The following is a 24,171-nucleotide window of genomic DNA, read 5'->3' on the forward strand; positions in this document are numbered from 1 at the left end:
AAACCCACCTTGTCATTATGGTTATGCTCAATCATCTTCTTTCTAGTCATCAGCACAAAACCACATTTTTGTACTTGATTAACTCCTTGATCTGATCCACAATAGAATCTTTCATCATCTCCAGTACAGAGGTGCTCTTCTATATCAAAATCACGTTTGATGGCTTGTTTCTTCTTGTGAACTCATTTTGCCTACTCCACAAGACCCACTCATGGAGATGATCATGATGATGATGGTAAATTGCATCAAAAATTCAAAAGAGAAAAAAAATATTTGTTGATACATAATTAATCAACAATTCATTTTCTCATATAACTAATTTCATAATGTCCACAAGTGAATCTCGAAAAGCAAAAACATCTTAATTGGTTGAATTGAACATAAAGATTCAACCTTTGTTATCTCTCGTGAACACGAAGGTAGATGATTTGATTTAAAATAAAAATATAATAATAAATTCTTTTTTATAAAATCTAAAATGTGGCCCAAATATTGCATCGAGAGGGCATTGTTCAAGGGACCAATTATTTAAATTTTAATGAAGTAGTTAATATAATTGACAAAAATATATTATAAAATTTGAACTTTAGCTTTATCTAACACCTTTCATCTCCATCAAGAGCACTTGAGCTGTTGCATCCTTGCATCTAATCCAGTTGTTTAAACCCAAGTTTGTTCTTTGGTGTCCTCAAATTGACAAGTAGAATTTAATATGAGCTCTAATATTTTATGTGTCTATGCTAAATATATGACACCAACTTGCTTCATGTACTTGGTTGGGGTTCAATGAGATAGCAAGTGGCAGTCTTTTGTTGTGTGCCCTATCACCATGATAAAGAAAACATAGAATCAAGTCAATTGGCTATTTCCTTAACATACTTTATGCCAGGTGTTACAATGTTGCATTTATTAGCTCATTGAGTGGGGGGGGGGGGGAATACAATTCCCAATTCTTTATGAGCTGTTGCATCATCTCATTTATGTTTAGATTATATATATAAATAAATCTAATCCAAAGGTGGATGTGAGTCCGTTGTAGTCTAGTTGGTTAGGATACTCGGCTCTCACCCGAGAGACCCGGGTTCGAGTCCCGGCAACGGAAATAATTTTGGAACTTATTTATTTATTTTATGCACTTATGTTTAACTGACGCACATCACATGTTTGTTTTTTTGCCTCGTCATTGCGAATATTTCCGGATTCTTATTACATCAGAGGTGAAGGCAGCTGGGCTCCATTCCATGTCCTGTGAAGCACCCATCTGCTGCCCAGAGAGAGCAGAAGAAGATCATGTCGCTGAAACCTTTCCTGTTTTTTGTTCTTTCTGCCGACGATCCGACAAATTGAGCTCCAATTGTTTGTGATTTTGCTCGGCTGATCCTAGCACACCACATGTTTGATATTTTGCCTTGCCGCCCTCGACATGGAAAATATTTCACTGTACTTGCGAAGTCTCGTCACATCAGAGGTTGAGGCATCTGGGCTCCCATCCCATGTCCGTTGAAGCCCCATCTGCTCTTGTTTGTGTTCTTTCTGCTGACTATCTGACAGATTGAGTTCTAACAGCTGACTTCGTAGTGACAGTATCCTACCCAAGTAATTATGAATCATTCAGACACAATTAAGCAAAAATAAATGGGGAACTTCCTACTGTAGATGACAGGTGTTAACTCTGTTCTATATAGCTAAGAGCTCATGATCACTGAATGCACACTAGTCATGGAAGTATGGCTGCAATTTGAAGACACCATGCATAATAATGTCAAAACAAGGTAAGAAATAGTGAAAGAAGTACAGACAGTATCAGACCAGCTCCCTGGTATCTGATTCCAGAATCAGCTATGATCATTACACCAAACCGGCAAGTACCAGTGGATGGATCCTTGTTGGTGGTCGTCGCCAGGTTTTCGAAACCACAAGCCACATCGTCCTGGTCGTTCTTCTGGTAAAAACTGTTGAAAGCATATGATATATTCCCTCGGGCATCCAGATCGCCACACGAAGTCTTGTAACCGAGACTAGTGCAATCTGCATTAGCACATGCATAGCTGATGCTCGGTGCGACCTTTGAGTTATCGAGATTGACAGAGGGCTTCAGAACACACCACTTCTTGTCCAGATACTGGATATTCTTGGCACGAAGTAGCGTGCCAGTCTTCGTCGTCCCCAGATTCAGCTGATACTTTGGCCACCCATCGTAAGTGTAGATACCCCAGTGCCGCTCGAAGTTCCCTGGTTGGATGCTCTTTTGATCCTCATCGATCAAACTGAAAAGGTATGCATCAATCGGTCCAGCCCTCATCGGTGTGCCCTGCCCTGATGAGATGTGGTTCATGAATCCTTGATTGAACTTCTGAGCATATTGAACATTTGCATTCACGTCGCCGTCTGTTGGCCAACCAATCTCACCAACGATGATGGGGAGATTTGGGAAGCCATTCTTCTTCATGGCCCATACGAGAGTATCAAGATTTGCGTCGAACATGTTGCTGTATGTGACTGAACCATCAACGACAGCAGAGGAAGATCCTTCGAAGAATGCATAGTCCACAGGAAAGTTGGGGTCGCTATAAAGGCTGATGAAAGGATAGATGTTCACGGTGAAGGGTGCGGCATTGTCATTGAGGAACTTGACAATGGCCAGCATGAGGTCGCGAATGTCAGAGCGGAAGTCCCCATCAGAAGGTCGACCACTAGGTGACGCATAAACATCAGCATTTTGTGGAGTAGTGACTTTGACCTGGTTACTGAGGCCTGCTTTGATGAGAGCTCCTTGGATATTTTGGAGTGCTGGAAAAGTAGTCTGCAGAAAGCTCCCATTGTAGGTCTGCAAGAAAGGTTCATTTCCAACTGCGACATACCTGTTCATGATAAGAGAGCAAAATTTTGCTGAGCAAAGCATCAATATGAATTATTCCTTCTGAAAATTTCAATGTGAGGGAACCAGAACACAATGTTTAAATTGCAGCATTGAACATCACAAAGTATTTCAGGTACTGTCACCTTGGTTCATCAACCTTTACCACTAGGCTGGACTTGCATGCTAACTGCAGTTCGAGTGATTGCCATTATAAACCAAAAGTCAAGAAATCCTCATAAAGAAAGGGGCAGCTCAGGTTTTATATGACGTGATCAATATCAATACATGGAAATTAGCATACATCAACATCTAAATAGAAAAACACAAGGAAGAGTACTTATATCGTCAAAGAAGCTTCTTGTTTGAGAAAGGAAAAGGTTAAACAAGGGGTTCGGAGAATGCATATAGAACACGGATCTACAATCTAGGAATTCTTCAAATCCCAAACCTGATCACTACAATAGTAATCCTGATGGAAATATCTCCTAAGGAGGCCTAATTATCACTTGTTACGGAGCTTCTCAGAAAAATTCGAATAAAATCATAGATCCGTTGTAAAAAGTCCAGTCAGCTAGCATCCATTCCTAATAAAATCAGTTTAGAACATGGTAGATTCCCAATGAGAGGAAACTAATAAATCCATAAATATATAACTAATATAACCGGCAGGGGTGACCCTTGGCAATCACGTTTGAGGAGAAGAAACGTGAGGTGAGAGAAACCCTTCATTTCCATGCTGTCGTAGAAGACCACGTTGTTATTCGGTTTTGGTAATGGTATCGCTTAGCAGCTCTGTGCTCTTACACGCACAATGGAATCCCGAAAAGGTATAATATCTACCTAGCCGCTTCATGCTCATGAGAAAGTTAATGGTGTATCATAACAATTATGATTGCAAAAATTAAAATGTTTTGATAATGTCCATAGTTGTCGCTTTAATATGAATTAAAACGTCTTATCAGTAAGCATCTGTCAAAGAAGTTGCAGTTTTAACCATGCCATACATGGTTTCTAAAGGGAAGAGGCAAGAATAGAACACACTTCATAGTGGCAGGAACAATTTGAGATGTTTTTGTTAGATTTAGCATAATGAGAATTCCAATAGAGCGAAATATTTAGATTATTAGCAGAATACGTGATGCTGTTCTTTCAACTAATTTCTCATATATTTTTCTTTTGGTGAAATAAGTAAGAACAGTAAAGAACAACACATTCATTAAAGAAACTGTATAAATTTGACAAAGTCATTGATACTTAAATTGCCAGATCAAGAAAGATCTTTAAGAAATAGAAAAGCTAAAAGCAAATTATGAGTCATTGCAAGCAGAACTAGGAGCTCAGAAGACTGGACCTCAAACCCCAACTTTTTGCTTCCTCTCCTACTTCTAGATCCCAGTGTTGTGCCTCATCTCTTTCTTTATTTACAAACAGTTTCAATCGGCCTATAACTTTGTGTTTAATAATTTCATGCAGTCCCATATTGGTTAGGATTTCGAGAGCCATGACTTCTCACCCAATTGTGGGGACTGCATAAATGCTGAAAGAACGTGGTATATTATGCAGTTAAGATGGGTCTGTTTCAAGAAGGAACTCCCTCCTTGGTTCCTTCTTAAGTCTCTTTGCGAGATTTTTGTTCTACTTGACTCGTTCGTCGAGTGGAGAGTGTTACACACCTTTAGGGAAGGCAACCAGTGTGCCCACTCACTTGCTTCTTTTACTAAACAGTCCAAAGCGGATCACATTTGGAGGCAGGATTGGCATCCTGACTTTTCTCTATTTTGTACTCTGATGAGCAAGCTTTACCTCGTAATCATCCTTTGAGTTAATATAGTTCTTCTATTTTTGACAAAAAGAAAAGGAAAGACGGGTTTGTTCCGAAAATGCAACAAAAGAGTCCTCAGCTAGGTAGTGATTGTCTTCAATATGCTAAATCTCGAGGTCTTAATATACATCAAGTGCATGCAGGATTGTGTTCTTGGAATATTCTAAATTTCCAGGTCTCAATATCATCAAGTGTGTGCAGGATTACGGTTTCCGAGTACTCCCAGGTGATACACCAAAAATGCTACCAAAGAGTCCTCAGCTAGGTAGAGTGACTGAGTTCAATATGCTAAATCCCGATGTCTCAATATTCATCAAGTGTACGCAGGATTGTATTATTGGAATACTTGGAGGTGATCTATTATCTCAAATTAAAAGTTCATAAGGAATCATTTAGCAACTGCAATCATATGGATCACAAGATATAACCCTAGTTAGAAAGCAATGTACTGAAGAAAGTGAGAACCTGATATTGACTCCATCATTGATGTATGCTGAGACATTATTGGACACCCAGTTGTTTGCAGCCTTCATACTAGTGGCCAGCATCGCAAGCATGTCATTTGGGATGCCAACCATGACCTCCAGCCCACTCTTCCTCAGGGCACTCATTGTGCCCTCTTCAGCATCAAACAGCTTCACCTTCTGAAACCCATTCTCCTTCAGCATCTGAACCACCGTAGTTGGCGATAGAGGGTGGCTTGCCTGTGTCCCCCAATTAGCACCAATCCCACCCACAGAAACCAGTAAGCAAATCCAAGAAAGAACCCCAAAAGCAAGTGAAATCCACCCCATTCTCCCCAAGCTGCAACTCCAAGATCTTGTTCCCAGTCTACCTCATGAACTCGAGAACCCCCAAGTCTAACAACAGAAGAAGAGTTGGATCAAGAGATTTCACTACCACCAGCAAAAAAATCCCCAAGGAAATCCACTTAGAGCAACCTGAAGAAATCAACACAGAGACAGCAGTCAACAGCAATAAATATGATGTTTTGGTTTTTTTTCCAAGAAGGGATTAAAGCTTGCAGCAAGAACCCAAAAATAGCTTCTTCAGATCCAAAAATAGTCCCTTGGAAATTGCATCGACACTTGATGAGCTTCAAAGAGCCTTTTACAACAAGAGTAGGTGGTGGTGGCAAAGGAAAAATCTTTCTGAAACAGGATGCAGAAGCAAAGAAAGGAGGGGCAAAGATCACGGAAAAAACAAAGCAAAAATAAAAAGAGAGAATATTCTTAATCACACAGACCAATCCAAAGGCCTCTCGGCTGCAGCATGACAGCCAGCCCAGTCTATTCCCCTTCCCCACTCAGAGAAAAAGAAAAAGGCAACAAGCTTAAAGCGCCTCGCTTATCTAACAAATCCCGACTCCACATTTAATTAGCACCGCTAAGAAGAAAAGATACAAAAAATCCTTTTTATCCTTTTCTTTTTGTTTCGACTGAGACGACGGGGGAGTTAAAGATCCTGAGCACACTGCGCGACAACGAAGATGAGGTGGCTCCGTGCATGAATAATGGACTGCGGTCGTTTTCTCTTGGCATGAATTATAGAGAAAGTACCTGAAGATGGCACCCTTCTTGGCTTGGATAATGGTGCTTCACACAGTGGTCTTCGCCATAAATGTTTTGACTGACAATACTCTTGGAAGATGTGAAAGCATTCACGGATCCAGAGTTTGCCGACCTGCAGAGTCTGTGGTGATATGATTCATGCGTTATGCGCAGTGTATGAATTCGAAAACTCATTTGGAAGAAAGCAGAAGGATACCTGGAAACATTAGTGTTTTGAAACGGACACGACAAGTTTGATGAGTTCATGAGCACTCCGGGCTGTTCCAGGCCGAAGCAGGTGCGCACAAGCTTGTGACTGGGTCCGTCTCGTTACTGGTGAGTGCCATGTCCTGTGCATTACTACTAGCTTCACAGTGACAGGTAAACAGTTCTTTCTTGATGGTAGGATCACAGAGAAAGCAATGAGGAAGACATAATTACTCTGTGAATAAACTACAATAAAGCTACATCTGTAATCATTCGTTGAAGCAAATGAATCTCCAAAAGCGAACATTGATTACCAGTGAGTATTGTAGAGGGTCATTGCTCCGGTAGAGCTGACCCAGTCCCCTCACCTGTTTCGGATAAGAGAATGGGGTCATCATCGATGGGTGATATAAATTGTGGGTCACAGAGGCTTTTGGCTGAGCACTCTGCGTTCCTCAGTCTTCATCATCTCTGGATCTTAAAGAGCATGCATCAGAGCTTTCACAGATTTAGAGACTTGCGGGGACGAGTACTCTGCACTCGTCTCAAACTTTCCATTTTCTCAGAAAATAAAGTAAAATTATATTCAAACATCATGTGTTATGTTCATCTCTCTAATCCAAACTAAATCTTTCTTTCCTCTCAACAAGACTATAAGATCTTATCTTAATTATTGTGATTATCTTATTTTGTTTTTAATGCATTGTAAGCGAAAATTAAACTGTTAACAATAGTCATACCGACATCTAATTCACTTAAAAGGATGAAATCAAATTTCTTATATATATATATATATATATATATATATATATATATATACATATATATTTAATATAATGCTGATGAGAATACCTGAAGTCGAAAATTCACATTTAGTTACTAAAATTAATTAGTTTTAGTTATATTGAAAATAATTCGAGCCGAATTCAAATAACGTTGCAATGAGGCTCGTGGATCCGAGTCTAATTATAGGTTGGGTCAGGTCAAGTTGGGCTCCAGTGGACACGTGCGGATGCTGCTAGTATACACCAGCCCGTGTGAGAGTACCGGCTCGAGAAGGGCTCCGAAGACCCCGGAAGCTTCGAGAACCCTCCCGGTTTAGCCGATGCGGAGCTAAGAGTCGTCCCCGATTTAGACAAGCGCCTGCCTATAACGATCCTCGCCTGCCTCTTCCAGGGTCTTCGCTTCCCCAAACTCGTCGGAGAGCCGCCTCGGTCGACCTTGCGATCCGATCTCGTTCTTCTCCTTCTTCTCTTTCCGTCGATCGGTTCTTGTCTTCTCGCCGGGCCTTCGATTCCTCGAATCCGGTAGGGTAGCGGCGATTTACGTATGGAGGGCGGCGGGGTGGCCGAGAAGCAGGCGTCCTACACCTACTGGGTGAGGGAGACGCGGGAGGACGCTGCCCCCCTTCCGGTGCCCCGCAAGCTCTCCGCCGACGACATCTCCAAGCAGCCTCAGCCCAACACCCTGGGATCCGTCTGGAATCAGGTCCCTTCCCCATCGCTTTCTCTTTGTTTTTTTTTTGTTCTAATTTTGGTATGTGATGTAACGTGGGGTTAATGGTTTGACGCTAGTTTTAAAATAAGATAAGGATGGATTGTGTGCATGACATGAAGCTCGTCTGTAAGCAGTATTAATTTTTATGTCATTTGAAAGTTTGAGTAGACAAGCTTAACTGTGAACTATTTTTTAGAACTTATGGCGATATCTACTCTATCGTGCACAGAAAAAGGATAAGAAAAGACAAGAAAATATGAAGGAAGAAGAAAAGGAAAGAAAAAGATGAGAAAATAAGAGATAAAATAAAAATAGAAGAGAAAGTAAAATGGAATTACTTTTTCGCATTTAAAATAAACATATTTAGAATTATTTAAATTGTAAGGAACATATATTTTTAGATATTTTAATTTAGAATCATATATACGTACCAGTATGTTAAATTTGCACCGTGTTAAGCTGTAATATTATATTCCTAAATTTGAGCAATAAGCATGGCGTTAAGATTGAGCAACATAGATTCTCATTTTTACTGTAGTCATCAGTCACACTTACAGGTGGCTATTAATATATCTGAAAAAAAAGGAAATCTAGTGTGCAAAACTCTAGTCAATACAATGTCTATCGAGGTAATCTAGTGGTTATTAATACACTGTTTTAACTCTCCATTTAGTGAAGCCTTTTGAAATATTTATTTATAGATTTGTCAATGTCATATGTCTGACAATATGTATTTTAGATCTCTTATGTTTTGCTTATCTTGCTTCATAAGATATGGTTGGTCACAGTGGGAGGATGTGTTGGGTCGCCTTCATCCTATGAAATATTGTATTTTTCCTCAGTATTGTTTTTATCAGCTGACAGTTTAAGATGCTTCTCATCTAAACTAAAAGCATGCTCACAAACTCTGTGAGATAAGATTTTTTTTTTTTTGTATTGTTTCTTTTTTCATGCGTGCCTTGATTATTTGGATAAATTTGCAGGCTGGAACCTGGGAGGAGAGAAACCTTAATTCGTGGGCAAGTAACAGAATAAAGGTACGAAACCTTATAAATTCATAGATGAAGAGTATGTACGTTGGCGTGAATCTATTGAAATACCTTATTCTCTTGTTGTTTGAGAAAATGTAGATGGGTTTGATCTTGAATTTCAGGAGTTGCTCAAGTCGATGGACTCATTGGAATTCTCTAATGGTAAAGCATATATCAATGATGTGTCCAAATGTTCAGGCGATGTAAGTATAAGACCATTTAATCCATAATTTCAGTTTGGTTGTTGTTTATCACAGTTCTACTTTCTATGTGTGAAGCCTTATTTATGGAGTTAGCACATGTAAGATTAATCATTCTGTGGCCATGATGTCCAAAAGGAATTCTATCTGGACCTCCTGTTTAGATCTTGAGCTCTTCCTGAGTTTTAGGTTTCTATGCTCTACTTTTATGGTCTAGATATCCTTAAATATGGGATAATCATCATTCTCCGTCATGCTTTCTTTGCTTGAATATGTGGCTGCATCTGATCCTCTTATTTCTATAAATGTAATATTTTGTGGCATCATATGGTTCTATAAATGAAATGTCAAGAAACACCTTTGCTGGAAAGACACCAGACATATGACTCCAACAGAATTCTTAAAACAACTATAGATTATACAAGATAGCCTGAACTGACTGATAATATTTCCTCATGTCATTGAATATCTGATGTAGTATATGTTCCTCTGTGTCCCTGACATGTGTATCTTACAGACTGAGAGTTGATGAATCATTGAGAAATCACCACTGATATATTTAAAAATTATCATTGTTTGGTTTGATTCAATTTAAGAAAAATAATGCTGGCTTATTAAATAATGAAACTCAAATATCTGTCCTTTTTAGGATAGTGTGTGAAATGACTAAGGCTGTTTACCTGTTCTCTTTGTGTGCAAATGCACGGCATTTTGTGCCATTCTGTGTTTTTCTTTGACATCTGGTTAGCTGGTTTAATAATGTATCAAATGGCCGAGCAGAACTTGGTTTCTGTGCTCTTTCTTATTAATCTTGAAGTATTTATTGATTATCTTTATTACTTAAGCACCTAATGCCTTAAAAGCTACTAACATAGCATTATATTATTGACTGTGTCGAGCAGGCTTTTCTTGTGACAGTGCGAAATAAGAAGAGAGTTGGTTATACCTACGAATTAACTTTGAAGTTCAAAGGTAGAGTACTTCTTTTGTCTTGGTGACTCCAGATCTGTTTCTTTTGCCTTGTGGTATAAGCTCATCGAGTTGTGGAGCAGGTGAATGGTTGATTCAAAATGAGAACAAGAAGATCAAGGGTCACTTAGATATCCCTGAGTTCTCATTTGGTGAACTTGAGGATCTGCAGGTACATGCCCTATCACTACCATCTAGAATATCATCTAATTCACAAATTTAGGCAGCGTTTACTTAACTGTTATTAATTCATGGTCTGACAAAATCAGAGCAATGTTGCAGTGTAGCATTTCATAATGATGTCTGCTCTTGCAGGTAGAGGTGAGTCTCAGTGAGGAAAAGGATTTGGCAGCCAAAGATAAAATGCAGATATGCAAGGATCTGAGGACATTTTTGATACCTATCCGTGAGAAACTAATGGACTTCGAACAAGAGCTGAAGGATCGGTAGAAGTAGAGCCCTTGTTTTGGTGCAATTTGGTTCATCTGGGATTGTTGTGGCTCAAGCCTCCTCTTGTTTGTACAAGATTATGTTATCAATTGAATCTAATCACCCACGACTTTATAACTATTGAATCTAATTGCCCATGACTTTTATGACAATTGAATCTAAATGCCGTTACATGCTCTTGGAGTGTCGGTATGTTTTGTGCGATCTTCCCAGTTTGAAACCTTTATTTGTTTAATCACTATGTTACCTTTTTATTTGCTTTTCTTTAGATTTGTGCTCGTGGATTTCCTAAGTCGACAAACGAAAACAGAGATTGTGCTCGCGCCAATCAAGATTCATTATGTCATATACTATGATCGGTGGGATCATCCGACTCGTGATATGAAGCTTCTTCAAACTCTTTTGAACGTATTGTGTCTACTCTCTTGTCATTTCACAGAGCTTTGTCATCGTTGTACAGTGATATTTTGTTTTCTATCCAACTTTCGTAGTCAAAAAGTTACAGATCGATCCTTCTTTGGCTACAAATTATTTGCTGATTGTTGCTCTGATGCTTTTCCTGTTTTCAAACATTTCAGCATCAGAGGCTGCCAGAAGAACCCGAGTGGTGCAGAGACGTACTTGGGTATGTATCGGGTACTGTTTCTTACTCGTTTCAACTCCTTTTCAGAAAAATAGACGATATGATATTATGTTTCAGACTGAGCGTTGAACAGATCCATTTGTTAAATGGCTTGTCAGCATAAAACCTTTAGCAGATATATATGTATATTTTTTTCCTTTTATACATGTCTAAATCTTTAGCCCTCCGATGGAACTATAAAGATCAGCTCCTCTACACTAAAGAAATCGTCATCCACTGGAATCACTGCTCCTCTGCTGAAACTGCGAACCCAAAGCAACAGTTGATGCCTCGCAACCAGCTTTCGCGTACCACATCCGAAACAATGCCCGCCTGCTGCTATCTTCAGGGTTTCTTGTCTTCTGCAAAAAAATTATTCCCATTCGGCCATTTAGGTGTGTTGAATGACCAAAGGAGTATATACATTTGCAGTGGTGAATGCTTGAAGCAAAAGCAGTAATCAAATGTTGTTGGTCGGTGTGTGAAAGATTTTGATTTCTGGTTGATGCATATGGTAAGCTAGCAACTGATGTGAGGAACTCACGGACTGGAGAAGGGTCAACATGTACAAAGAAGCTGGCAGCTACTATTAGGTAGCAAAGAACGAGCATTAAACCTTTGAAGTAGTTAGAAGTACCCTCCTGGAACAAAAACCATCATATCAACTTGTGATCACATCATAAATAGCAAGAATGATTAGATTCTACTGGATCTTAGTATAGTCCAGAGATTTTGCTGCGATTGCTTTCGAAAGGCCATCTGGAAACAGATTAATCTACTTTTCTTAACATTTGTAGTACAACCAGAAGCTTACCTGCAACATGAAGGCTACAACTAATACTGTAATGAAGAGTGATGCTGTCTCAAAAAGTTGGAAATTTAGGTCCATTGGTCGTCCCATTATCCACCCTACCACCACACAGAAAGGGATCTGCATGGTGAATACATGCAATGGAATAGCATGAGATAGATTGTTCGTAAAGACCCTGCTGAAAACAATATGTTGGGCTGTCCATGGTGAGTAAAGATGATGATTACTAGGCATACCCCAAACATGGATATCTGTGTTGATGACCCAATAGCAACTCCTAGAGAAATGTCCTGGAGAAAATATGATAGAGAAGCCTTCCTCAAGATGATCAAGCAGTACAACTTCGAAGATTTAAGGGATGTGGAGCCTTACGAGCTTGTCCTTCATGGCAAACATGATTGCACTCGCATGCTCAGCTGCGTTCCCCACGATCGGCAGCAAAATGACGCTTATGAAAGCAATAGGAATGTTCCATGCGGCTGAAGCACCCTGTGAGAGGAATCATGGATGCAGTGGCAACAGGTCATCAAACAATGGTGGGAAGAGGTAATGAAACAGTAGAAAGAATGCAATCTACATTTCCTGGTCTATTAGGTGAGACTCTTGCCAGATTTTTCTTGAAATTTTGAAAACTTATTTTAACAAATATAATGTGCAAATAAAAGGTGAAGTCATTTACATTTGAAGGAAGTACAAAGCTACATGACCAAGAAGATCATGTATAATTTTGTTGGAACATGAAGTGCACTTATTGTACTAATTTACACAGTGACACTCTAAAATCAAACTTCAGCAAAAGAATTAAGGAGTAGAAAAGCAAAATACAAACCTGTATGGCATCAACCAAGTAGTCAGAGAGCACTGAGATCCAACCAGTCAAAATTGCTAGCCAAATGATGGCTTCCCATTTGGAAATCTCAGGAACTTCTTCATCATCTGTACCCCCTTCATTTTGACCTCCTTCCTTCAGTTAAATTTAATTTTAGAACCGAAGAATGAAAAATGCCATGTTGTGTAAGAATGCACAACTGAAGATGGAAGATCGAATAAAACCAGGAAATAAATGTCAAAAAAATAACTGAACAAAACAGCAATTCATCAAAAAGTAGCATAATTTTATCCAGAGTTAGCATCAACTGGAGATCATTTCTGCACAATTGAGTTTCCAAATTATAAAAGAAAAACATGTGACCTTTTTAGGAAAAAAAATCTCTGATCCTATATAATGTTCACCAATGGTATCCTAAAATCTTATGTTGGAGATCATTATAGATCAGATTTAGCAGTAAAAAACTCAATTTGAGAAAAATAAAAAGGTTTAAGTTTTTTTCCAGAAGCAGCAGCTATATGCCAAAGAAACAAACTGTATCATAGAGAATACACTTGTATCAATCTAAAACCACCATAGTTATCAGGATGAAATGCCAAGAAAAATATCAAGAAGAACGGAAGGATATTGCGAAAACTGGATGAAGAACTAACCTCATTGACCCGCTCGTAGGATTCATTATGACCTTTTAGCTGGAAAACAAGGTAAAAGGCATATGCCACAAGCATTATGCAGCTGCTAAACCTTGAAAGGGCTAATTCTGATTTGCCATAATGTACTTCAGAGTGTGTGTAATGGAGAACAGCAGGGAAGAGCAAGCCCATCACTGCCATCAGAAGCAAGCCGGAGTTCACTACAGCAGCTGCCTGCCACAGAGTAGTAACAATCACTGTGACCTTCATAATTAAACCGCACAGTCCCGTAATCAAATAACAGTACCTTATCGAAAACTTGGTCCTTCTTCATAAAAACAATCCCTCCGCAGAAGAATGCGCAACCAAGAACCAGCAGCATATTTGACAATATGGATCCTAGTAGCGACTGTTGAACGACCCGTATCATTCCACCTTTTAGTGCATGGACCGATATTATCATCTCTGTTGCATTTCCAAAAGTAGCATTCAGAAGGCCTCCCACTGCATGTGTGTATTTGCTAGTGTTAGAACAAAACTCTTCATCATCTGGGTGAGCATGTAACAAGGGGCTGCATATATGCAAAAGCAGAAACTATTACTAACAGTTATTGAAATGTGCAAAATATTTGTCCTTGCACAGAACAGGCCATTTGCTGCTCCTCTGGTTTGAGTAAATGGCAGGCATAATTTGTTCTATATAAATGACATTGAAGACAAAAATTCTCAGATTTAATCCTTTTTTAGTTACATTAGGAAAATTTGATCACATTAGCATCATCGAGTACTCATGAATTTGGATTACCTGAGCTGCAAAGTTCCAAGCTTGTTTCCTTGGATTGTGCATAATAAACTCTTACGACATTGAACAAATGCTAGAAGATGGATTTAGCATACAACAGTTCACTATCATGTTGATCGATACATATTGGGACTTTCAGATCTTACCGTGCCAGAATGGACTTGGAAGGTATCATGCCGAATTGTGCCAAGATGGCCATATATGATTAGGCCAATTTTTAGGTTGCGCTAGCCGGTACAAGTACGTGCCAACCAGCATGCCACAATAATTGTACCATGCCAAAAAAACTATTGACATCCTATTTTTCCATGAAATGGCAATCCTTGTGTAGATGGCCATCCAGTATTGAGTGTTTCAACAGAACCATAACTAAATTTATGCTTAAAACTCGTTATGATGCAAGCAAAGAGATGCTGGCTCTCATGTATTCTTAAGTAAGCTAAATACCATTTCAATAGATGAGAACTATAATGGCCAGCAGAGAATTAGATCTCAGTCATCGTAACTAACCAATTCGTCGAGTAGGATCACCGGATGGATGGTCAGTTTGACTTGGAAGTAGCTTGATCTAGTTTTACTTTATGCAGCTCATTAAATTGATTAATTATGTTTGACCAACTTTCATTAAAATCAAAGACAACAAATTAAAAATTTATGGAGATGTCCATCAAATAATGAAATCCAATGATAAGCAGTTTAGTAAAAAGCTAGTAATTATCAGGACTGTTTAGTATGTTTTAGTTGTTTAAATACTACAAGTGGCTTTGATTATTGCTGTCCCAAAATACCAAAAGTGTGAGCCTTAAATCTGCATGGAACAAAATACTACCTGTTGGTCCTGTGAAAAGTGCTAGCTGCCTGCATCATGGCAAGAACATAATTGTATCAGATTGCTAACTTATGATGCTGCATAAATGAGTTGAAGAATAATAGCTTATCTATCATGTTAATAATAGAATACTAAGCATCGTACTCTGTGGCAAAACCTAAACGCTCTGCCAATGGAATAATGCCCAGCAAACTCAGAAAGAACACCCATCCCTAAATGCCAAAAAAATATTACCACAAGATAAATCATAAATAAAAATTAATTGTTTATATATGTTCCTACAGAAAACATCAACAACTGAAATAAGAAAGGTTTAGAGAAAATCAACTAACTTGATCCTCAGTCAAATGATGAATCACGACTGCTAAAGGTCCACAAGGCATCAATATATTTATCTTGGATGTAAACAGTATTACTTTTAAGCTCCTCAACAAGCTGGTATTGATGTTGTCGATACTTTTCTGTTGTTCCACAGCAGAGAAGGAACCATGATGAATTCCAGTCAGACCATTAGTCATTTTTGTGAGTTCCATGGGGCTAACAAGGCTTTCATCTTCAAATTCATGCTCTGATCTACCATCCATAGAACCCATCTGTGTGATGAACCAATTAACATATAAGCATAAGTCACAAACAAAAGACTTTCATGAATTAAATAATTTAAGCTCATAAAATCATATATGCAGGGTTAATTTCCTTTTTTGTTGATACGTTAAAATTTTGTTGATCTACAGTTGAAGTACTGCAATATACATTTCATCATAGACATGGAGAAAAGGCAGTATGGAGGAGGTTCTATGGAATAAGCATAAGAAAACTCACTTCAAAGTGAGAGTGAACTATGCCCAGTTGAGGTTTTTCATCAATTTTGTCCATCTGTAAAGAAAGATTGATTATGAAGAGGAACAACGACACTGCAGACATAATGGACTATGATCAGTGAAGATCTCGGACTCGAGGACTATCATCAGTAAATTTCTCGGACTCAACTTATAAATGACATGATAAACAAGGGAGCAAATTGGCATAAGATGAACATGCATAAGAAGCTTCTTCTTTGGCAGCTTTTGGTGAATAAGAAGGAAAATGTAGTCATTTGTACATGGAATCCGAGATCAAAATTCCAATCCAATAGCACTTAAATCCATGCATACTTACTCTTATGCAGGACACACTTGTTGGAGTAATCTCCTTGTCCCCAAACTCTTAGGTTCTTGTGACCTGTTTCTGGTTCATGGAACCTCATCCACATGATAGTTTCTATATGGTCATCCGAGTCCTGAAAGCTCATCCTACTAACACTGATCTAACTTAATGTTTTTGCTCTGCCACTCTGCACAACAATTTTTGTGCTACAAGCCTATTGGATTCATTTTGCGCTTCATTGAATTTTTTGAAGCTTCCATATAAAAGCATTTTTATTCAACCTTCGAAGACCGAATTTACCTTTACCTTTCCTTGCTATCTAAATCATGGAGTTACGCACTACTAATTCAATCTTCATATATGTTTTCATGGTTTTGGTTGCTCTGCAATCATATTTGATGATCAAATGTCAACAGGCCCTGTTTCTTTTTCCCAAAAGTCAAAGAGGCCCATGACCAGTTAAGTCAGCTACCTGCTGCCTTGCCTCCTCCTATAGACGTTACAAACAACAATCTGAGCGCCTCTTCAAAAACGATGTCTCGAAGAACCATGCTTCCCTTTTCTAGCTATCTCATTCAATCCATCCCCTAAATATTCAATGAGCTGTTTTTTGTGACAATTTTGAAGTACAGAATCCCTTCTTCATAGTGTTCATCCATTTATGACCTTAATTGCCTAACATATACCAATTTCTCTCCTTTAAAAGAAGTAAGCAAGCAATAAGTTATTCTCATTCTGCTCTTTAGACCAGCCAGTCTGTGGAATCAGATACCTTCACCCACTTGTTAAGTGAAGATAGCGCTAAGTAATGTCGACTTTAATGCAAACAACACCAATTACTGCAGAAACTCCAATTGCAGTGTCTTTAACAGAGAGACAAAACAATATGTAATTCATGCAACACACAAGAAATCAAACCCACAATCAAAATTCTAAAGCCAATGCTGGATACCTTAAATGATACACATGTTTGGTGGTTGATACCTAGTGTAAAGTTGGGAAAGAATCCAATTCTTAGCCTCAACTCATCCTCAACACAAAGGGTTGCAGGACTTCCCTCATGAACCAGTGAGGCTACTCAAATAAGGAAGACAAGAAATAAGCCAAAGAAGAAGAAAGAAGCGAAATTGCTTTAACCCATTCGCACCTCAAGGCATGAAAATTTAGAAGATCAATGCAAAGTAGGTACATCCCAAGAAAACGAAAACATCAACAGCGGTATACAAAGAAAATGGAAATGGTGGATGATAACCTTCGAAGACGTTTGCGAATCGAAGCCGACCCGCAGCTTCCCGCTCATTTCCTTGATTCCGAAATGAAAACGTATCGCCTTCTCTTTTGTGCCGATCCTAAGGTTGACTAATTCTGTGAGAAAACCAAGAGTGCAGAAGGAAGTTTCCTCGAGGTTGAACGTTAGAAAGGCGAGCAGTGAGAAGAACAGAGGAAGGGAGTCAGACGCGGGCGGTCAGAAGACGAAGCAGAGAAGAGCGGAGAGAGAGAGCAGGTGGTGGGACAAAGGGGGATGGGGGGGGGGAAGGGGAGAGGGTACAATTCTTTGGGTTGCGATGATCCAAGGTGGAATCTTGGAAGCGGTCGTTCTCTTCTCCTTTACTTTGGTGGGAAATGCTTCCTTCTTCGCCTGCTTCGTCGTTTTCGTGTCCCCCTACCGCTTGCATTAAACTGCGGCATTTCCTGTGTTTGAAGGCGACGCGAACGCTAACGGTCTCCCGCAACCAGCGGTTTGGTCGTGCGTCCGAGCAACTCCGCGTACATTTCGATGGCGTTGAAATTTCGTACCACTCACACCAATATATACTGCGTATTTACTTATACTTTATTATATATATATATATAAACAAATATCAAAATTACATATTTACCCCTTTAAACTTCTTCTATTATTATTATTATTATTATTATTAGCGGATATATTTTTGTACAAATATGCGATAAATTCAAAATTAAAAGGATAAATACAAAAATCACTGATTTTATTTATCAAATATGTTTTTTTTGCAAGAGAATTTTCTAATTAATTTACTTTTTGGTATGATTATGATCACAATCGCATTACTCAACGATTAATAGGTCTTAAAGTTGAATTTGAATAAGTGCGTCTTCTTTGGATATTTAAAGAAAAACAATGTAATGGGAACAATTTCATGTAGATAGTGTGAAAGTAGAGGGGCTAATTAGTCATAATTGGTTGGCCACATTACGATTGCTATTTCTTGGTAGGTCGTGACAGCAATTAATTGTGCAAGATTTCGGAAGCATATCGACATGCAGAAAGCATTTTGTGGCTCCCACAGAATTAAATTATCAGAATTATTTTATGAGACATAATATTATATAATTCAAAAATAAATTATTTTTTCTCTTTCTTCTTCACTACAGCCATAGATTTCTATGTTTGGTTGGATTTGACGTTGGCTTTGACTTCACACTGCAGTGAAATCTTGACCCAACTTATAAGCATCACTTACGTGGGCCGAAATTGCTCGGCCCAATTGCTTGGTTGTCGTAGTTTTGGGCTCAATGTTCATAATTTCATTTTGTTTACGTGGGCCAAAATCCTTTTACTTTCCTGAATGTGAATTAAATTTGCAGTCTGATTCAAATTATTATTTCATCTATTGTTCAGCAGCCCATTTCAGAGACACAGAAGGATAGATTGTAGAAATCTTTGCTTGTTCCTACTATCAATAGGAGTTTCATGGTTCATGCCTACTTTAATGCAGATCTCCTTTTCCCCTATTTGCAGGGCAAAATTTCTTACAATACAGGAAAAGAAAGCAAAGAGAAAAAGAAGGGTAAAAGTTGGCAGTCATTAATTCAAAAGTTTCACCCTCATCTTGGATCTAAAGCTGAAACATAAGCTTTTCTGACAGATTTTTCAAGAGGATCTCTTTTTCTAGAGTAGTCCATGGCATCTTTTGTTTGCATATGTATAAGGAGGGGGTGATCCTCTATGAATTCTTGTTGGCATGTGCAGGAAAAAGAATGACACCTTTGAAGTAGAACTCAAAAGATTGATTTGGCACAGCCTTTTTATTTGGTCTTTGGCTTCTTCTATCCTCCTTTCACATCAGTATTTGAAATAGCCAATGCTTCAGTCTTACTTGAAGCTCCATATGGTTTATATATATATATATATATATATATATATATATATATAGTATTCAATGAATCGATGCAGAGAAATCACTGGCACTTCATTTACTCTTACCTCCAGTCTTTTTATATGCTGTCAATCACGACTTTGTGAAGAAAGCAGGTAGAGTGAAAGCTGGAAACATGTAAAGCAGGTTCTGCTTTGGAGTGAACAGCTTGTTCTCTTTTTACATTGGATTGTTCTTACATCACCTTCTTCGTTTATCCGGTTCGAGTCAGCTCACCCAGCTGTTTTCTGATCACTGAAGAGATTCAATTATGATCAGGCTGAGTGACAATCTAAAACTATTACAGGAGCAGATCAAATCCCAGCACAGATTCCTGACGTTTGAGAGAAAACAAATAGTGGTCGGATGAGTAGATGAGCAAAGAGGTCCCCTTTGGATGTGCCATTATCTATGACAGATACACGGAGAGCCATCTTTCCGGCACATAATAAAGGCATTTAACTCTCGGCTCATCCTGTTGTCTCGTGAGCTGTTGTCCTGTCCCACTTTTGTGTACATCGAAGCAGCACTGTGGAACTCTGTAGTTTGCTTGGAGCAATTGATAGATTCTGGTGGGTTTTTGCAGCTCAATCTCCAGAGTCACACAGATTCATGGAGGCAATCCATGGATGTGAAGTTCTGCAAGCAACCATGTAATCGGCGTGTTAATACGAAGATTTGGTAGGAAATGATTGCTGAGAATTAATATTAACAGCCATGTGATGCGATGAACACACTTCGACCCTTTTGATGTGGGCTGCTGCTGCACGTTCACCCTCAATGATGCTGCTTGCTTTTGTCCATTGCTTGCTGGAGACGGCCGCGGAGCAGAGCAGAGGTCAAAGCAAAAGCGCCTTTAATATCACTTCGTCTTCCCTTTGCGTCCGAGGAGAGAACGTGGATTCGTTTCTTCCCCTGAGATAGCAAGTAATCCCTGCCAGCACTCGGCATCGATTGGGAGAGAAGACTGCACTCGGCAAGCTTCTTTCACCCCTCCTTTCCCTCCGGTGCCCTCCGTGGGTGTGACCTGTGGAAGAATACAAAGTGGTTCACTCTGCTCCCCTGTCGGGCTCGCTTTAATTTATTGCTTCACATGCATGTAGCATGTGGACGGCAAGGCAGCTTAGAGAAATGGCTTGACCAGGGAGGAAGGTGCGACCTAAAACGAGCTTTGGTGCAGTAATTATGAGGGGGAAATGAATCCCTCACACACGGAACAAGGAGGTGATTGGGTGGATCCGACCCATGGAGAGATCCCCCGGGAACAGCAGGTGTCAGGCACCGACTCAATAAAGAAGGGGAGGGAAGAGACATGGAAGGGTGGCGAGGGCCAGCCTTAGCTGGAACTCTCGGGGGAGGGATGAGCTTGCTTGGACCGTGGTCTCGCTGTTCCTGGTTTCTGCTGCTAAAAGACATGGCAGCTGTACGTTGGTGATCCTACACTTCTTCCTTCTGTGTCCCTCTCCGGTAACTCTCGAAGTCCAACTTGAGTCCCAATCCCAGTGTTACTGTTACAGCGCTAGTCTTCATACAAGAGGATAAAAGTCACAGTCGCGGCAGTGCATTTAATAGAGGAGGTGAGGAAGGAGCAGAGAGAGAGAGGCAAGGCAGACATCCCGACGCAGTCGCTCACCTTCGTCCTTTCCGTCATCCATGTGATTTGGCCCCTCTCTCTCTCTCTCTCTCACACACACACACACACAGGCAGCTGTTTTTGATTTGGTTTCTTTCTCTCAGAGCTCGGTTAGCGAGGGGAGATGAGATGGCCCCTATCAGGCTCTTCTTCTTCGTTCCCTGCCTCGGCTTCTTCCTCTTGTCGGCTGCTGTTGCTGTGCTTGGGGTGAATGAGGGAGAGGACGAGGCCATGGAGGGCAGCGGTGTGAGCTTGGCGGTGGACCCGAGCTTCCAGTTCGCGAACTCGAGGCTGAGAGACGCCTACATTGCGCTGCAGACGTGGAAGCGCACCGCCATCTTCTCCGACCCGCAGAACCTGACGGGCAACTGGGTTGGCCCCGACGTGTGCTCCTACTTCGGCGTATATTGCGCCGCCTCCCCGGACGATCCCTACCTCACCGTCGTCGCCGGCGTCGACCTCAACCACGCCGACCTCGCCGGGTACCTCCCAAAGGAGCTCGGCCTCCTCTCCGACCTCGCCCTCCTCCACCTCAACTCCAACCGCTTCTGCGGCACCGTGCCCCCCACCTTCGGCCGCCTGCGCCTGCTATTTGAGCTGGACCTCAGCAACAACCGCTTCGTCGGCAAGTTCCCCGAGGTGGTGCTCCACTTGCCGGCCCTCCGTTACCTCGACCTCCGCTTCAACGACTTCGAGGGACCCATCCCTCCGGGGATCTTTGAGCGGCCCCTCGACGCCATCTTCCTCAACTCCAACCGCCTCCGCGCCGGTATCCCCGCGACCCTGGGCTCTTCCCCCGTCTCCGTCCTTGTCCTCGCCAATAACGACCTCGGCGGGTGCATCCCCTCTTCCATCGGCGGCATGGCCAACACGCTTAACGAGATCATCCTCCTCAATGACAACCTCACCGGCTGCATCCCGCTCGAGGTCGGGCTGCTCCGCCGCGTAACCGTCTTCGACGTCAGCTTCAACCGCCTCCAGGGCCCGCTGCCTGAGTCCGTTGCCGGCATGCAGAGCGCCGAGCAGCTGGACGTCGCGCACAACCGCCTCACCGGGCGCATCCCCCCGGGCGTCTGCGACCTACCCAGCCTCCAGAACTTCACCTACTCTTACAACTTCTTCACCGGCCAGCCGCCGTCCTGCGGGCGCGCCGGGAGGGCGGTGGCGTTCGACGGCAAGGTGAACTGCATCCCCGGCCTGCCGGACCAGCGCTCTCCCAAGCAGTGCTCCTCCGCGGCCGCGCATCCCTTCGACTGCCGCAAGTCCAAGTGCTGGAGTGGCGGCGCCGTGCCGTCCCCTTACACCAAGCCGCCTTCCCCTATGCGGCCGCCGAAGTATGCTTCTAGGAGACGGCAGCTACCGCCGCCGCCGGCTCCGGTCGGGGGCAAGAGTCGAGGCTACTTTAAGCGAGCTTCGCCACCGCCGCCGCAGTACGAATCATCGCCTTCCACAAGATCCCACCCCCCGCCACTACCGTCATACTCGCCGAAGCAATCGCCGCCGCCATCACCATCGGGCTACCATGCTTCTTTATCACCACCTGCCCCTCCTACGCACGGCTACGAACCAGCAAAGCCTCCCCACATCCCATCGCCACCCACAACTGTCTCACCTCCAACGCAGTATTATCCAACGCCTTCTCCTGTCCCGGTTCAGCCTCCGACATATACTTCTCCTCCGGTTGCCCCGCCATCACAAAAGCCATGGCAAGCTCCACCACCACCAGCAGGGTACTCGTCACCGCCTTTGCCCAAGTATGCTCCTCCGCCATTGGAATATTCGTCGTCACCACCACCTCCGCCGCCCGTGGTGAAGCCATCTCCTCCTCTTCCGCATGAACATCCATCACCTCTGCCATCTACACCAAAGCAATCTCCCCCGCCGTCGCTTCCACCACCATCAGAACTGCCACCGCCACCAGCACCGCCCAAGCGCCACGAGGAGCCTGCGCCGCCAATACTACCCCCTGTTGTGGGCGTGTCGTATGCTTCGCCACCACCGCCGGTGATACCCTACTACTGATCGCGCGCGGCAAACTCGTCTCTCTGCTACTCTTCTCCCTATATCTTCCTCCAATTCCTTCTTTGTTAATTGATCATTACAACTAGATATTCTTTTTGTTCTCGCCCTTGTTCGTCGTCGTTCGCTTATGCAATGCATCGGAGCAAGTATTATTGCTCGGATTAGCTTTCCTTGCTGCGTTTACATCTCTATGTGACAGGATCTTGTCAATGCCATACTATTATAAGCATGGACTACTCTAAGAGTGGCTGAGAGGCCATTTTTCGTTGAAGCTATACATACTGCTGCACCATGGCGTGTATTTGCAATGGACGTGGCCACGGGCATGCGTGGCGCCGGTGGCTCACAGGAGGCTCGAAGCGGCAGTGTTCGAAGACGGTGATGGGTTGCTTAAGCACGCAGAAAGCGATGCCAATCTCACCTGGAACACCTCCATTTTTCCGAGCGCTATTATCTCTGATGAAAGCTGCATGTGAGGCGATTAAGACTGTGCAGTGCCAATTATTATTGGATGTGATGAGCCCAAGCATGAGCGGCAGGGGAGAGAAGGGGGGAGACATGGAGGACAGGGTGGGCCGTGGTGGTGGGGTCGGTCGTCGGTGGGATGCTCGTGTCGTGTCTCGAGGACGTGGTCCGTGCACGCTGCGGGCGCCGCGGTGCGCTGCCTCCCATTCTCACTCAGGTGGGCACGGAAGAGCCATCAGCGCCATGAAATGTAGTCGTCCACCCACCAACCGGCGGCGCTCAACTCGGTTGGCGCTGCTGCTGCTTGTGGCCATTCGTGGAACGAAGTCTCAGGCATTCGAATTTTTCACGGCTCGCTTGCAAATGGGAAACCATCCAATAAATTATGAGGACACCCTTCACAATTTGGTACAATAATTAATGTCTTAATCAAGTACAATTGTAACTCCATCTATTTAATTAGCTTAATAAATTTAAATTATTTATCCAAAATACTTAACTTATAATTTAAAAGCTGTTCTAAAATCCAACATCAACTTAAATTATTAAGTCAAATCACTTGTTCAAAGTACCAAAGTCGGAGTCAATGTTAGTACACCATTCAATTCTTATAAATCAATTCAATTCCAACCA

At 41.7% G+C, this 24,171-nt stretch overlaps 4 protein-coding genes and 1 non-coding gene across 10 annotated transcripts; 3 read left to right on the top strand and 2 right to left on the bottom strand.

Moving 5' to 3' along the window:
- Positions 1 to 1,029: 1,029 nt before the first annotated feature.
- TRNAE-CUC (transfer RNA glutamic acid (anticodon CUC)) lies at positions 1,030 to 1,102 on the top strand. The gene has a single exon. It is a non-coding gene; the product is annotated as a tRNA-Glu (tRNA).
- A 615-nt stretch (positions 1,103 to 1,717) lies between these two features.
- LOC103976868 (glucan endo-1,3-beta-glucosidase 6) lies at positions 1,718 to 6,352 on the bottom strand. 5 transcript variants are annotated; one of them, XM_009392207.3, is made up of 3 exons: positions 6,242 to 6,352; positions 5,148 to 5,623; positions 1,718 to 2,861 (listed from the first exon to the last, which is right to left on the bottom strand). In XM_009392207.3, exons 2-3 carry the CDS (start codon positions 5,474 to 5,476, stop codon positions 1,763 to 1,765), a joined length of 1,428 nt encoding a protein of 475 aa, XP_009390482.2. In that variant the 5' UTR covers positions 5,477 to 5,623; positions 6,242 to 6,352; the 3' UTR covers positions 1,718 to 1,762. The 5 variants fall into 5 exon arrangements, with proteins under 5 accessions (XP_009390482.2, XP_009390483.2, XP_009390480.2 ...); XM_009392208.3 differs by lacking the exon at positions 6,242 to 6,352 and adding an exon at positions 5,929 to 6,164 and having other exon boundaries at positions 5,148 to 5,542; XM_009392205.3 differs by lacking the exon at positions 6,242 to 6,352 and adding an exon at positions 5,929 to 6,164.
- A 1,157-nt stretch (positions 6,353 to 7,509) lies between these two features.
- LOC103976869 (uncharacterized) lies at positions 7,510 to 10,762 on the top strand. The gene is made up of 6 exons (XM_009392209.3): positions 7,510 to 7,927; positions 8,920 to 8,973; positions 9,090 to 9,170; positions 10,070 to 10,139; positions 10,220 to 10,308; positions 10,452 to 10,762. Exons 1-6 carry the CDS (start codon positions 7,769 to 7,771, stop codon positions 10,584 to 10,586), a joined length of 588 nt encoding a protein of 195 aa, XP_009390484.2. The 5' UTR covers positions 7,510 to 7,768; the 3' UTR covers positions 10,587 to 10,762.
- Positions 10,763 to 11,305: 543 nt separating this feature from the next.
- On the bottom strand, positions 11,306 to 17,986 carry LOC135582017 (vacuolar cation/proton exchanger 3-like). 2 transcript variants are annotated; one of them, XM_065143059.1, is made up of 13 exons: positions 17,510 to 17,986; positions 15,934 to 15,987; positions 15,444 to 15,704; positions 15,256 to 15,323; positions 15,112 to 15,140; positions 13,788 to 13,984; positions 13,502 to 13,714; positions 12,849 to 12,983; positions 12,392 to 12,508; positions 12,256 to 12,309; positions 12,023 to 12,139; positions 11,753 to 11,849; positions 11,336 to 11,570 (listed from the first exon to the last, which is right to left on the bottom strand). In XM_065143059.1, exons 1-13 carry the CDS (start codon positions 17,555 to 17,557, stop codon positions 11,554 to 11,556), a joined length of 1,407 nt encoding a protein of 468 aa, XP_064999131.1. In that variant the 5' UTR covers positions 17,558 to 17,986; the 3' UTR covers positions 11,336 to 11,553. The 2 variants fall into 2 exon arrangements, with proteins under 2 accessions (XP_064999130.1, XP_064999131.1); XM_065143058.1 differs by lacking the exon at positions 15,934 to 15,987 and having other exon boundaries at positions 11,306 to 11,849.
- A 2,835-nt stretch (positions 17,987 to 20,821) lies between these two features.
- On the top strand, positions 20,822 to 23,243 carry LOC103976871 (leucine-rich repeat extensin-like protein 4). Its single transcript, XM_009392211.3, has 2 exons — positions 20,822 to 21,073; positions 21,156 to 23,243. The coding sequence occupies exon 2, from the start codon at positions 21,181 to 21,183 to the stop codon at positions 23,071 to 23,073; it is 1,893 nt and encodes a 630-aa protein (XP_009390486.2). The 5' UTR covers positions 20,822 to 21,073; positions 21,156 to 21,180; the 3' UTR covers positions 23,074 to 23,243.
- Positions 23,244 to 24,171: the final 928 nt, after the last annotated feature.

The sequence above is a fragment of the Musa acuminata genome, chromosome BXJ3-3 (assembly GCF_036884655.1).
Source record: "Musa acuminata AAA Group cultivar baxijiao chromosome BXJ3-3, Cavendish_Baxijiao_AAA, whole genome shotgun sequence".
Lineage (NCBI taxonomy): Eukaryota > Viridiplantae > Streptophyta > Magnoliopsida > Zingiberales > Musaceae > Musa > Musa acuminata.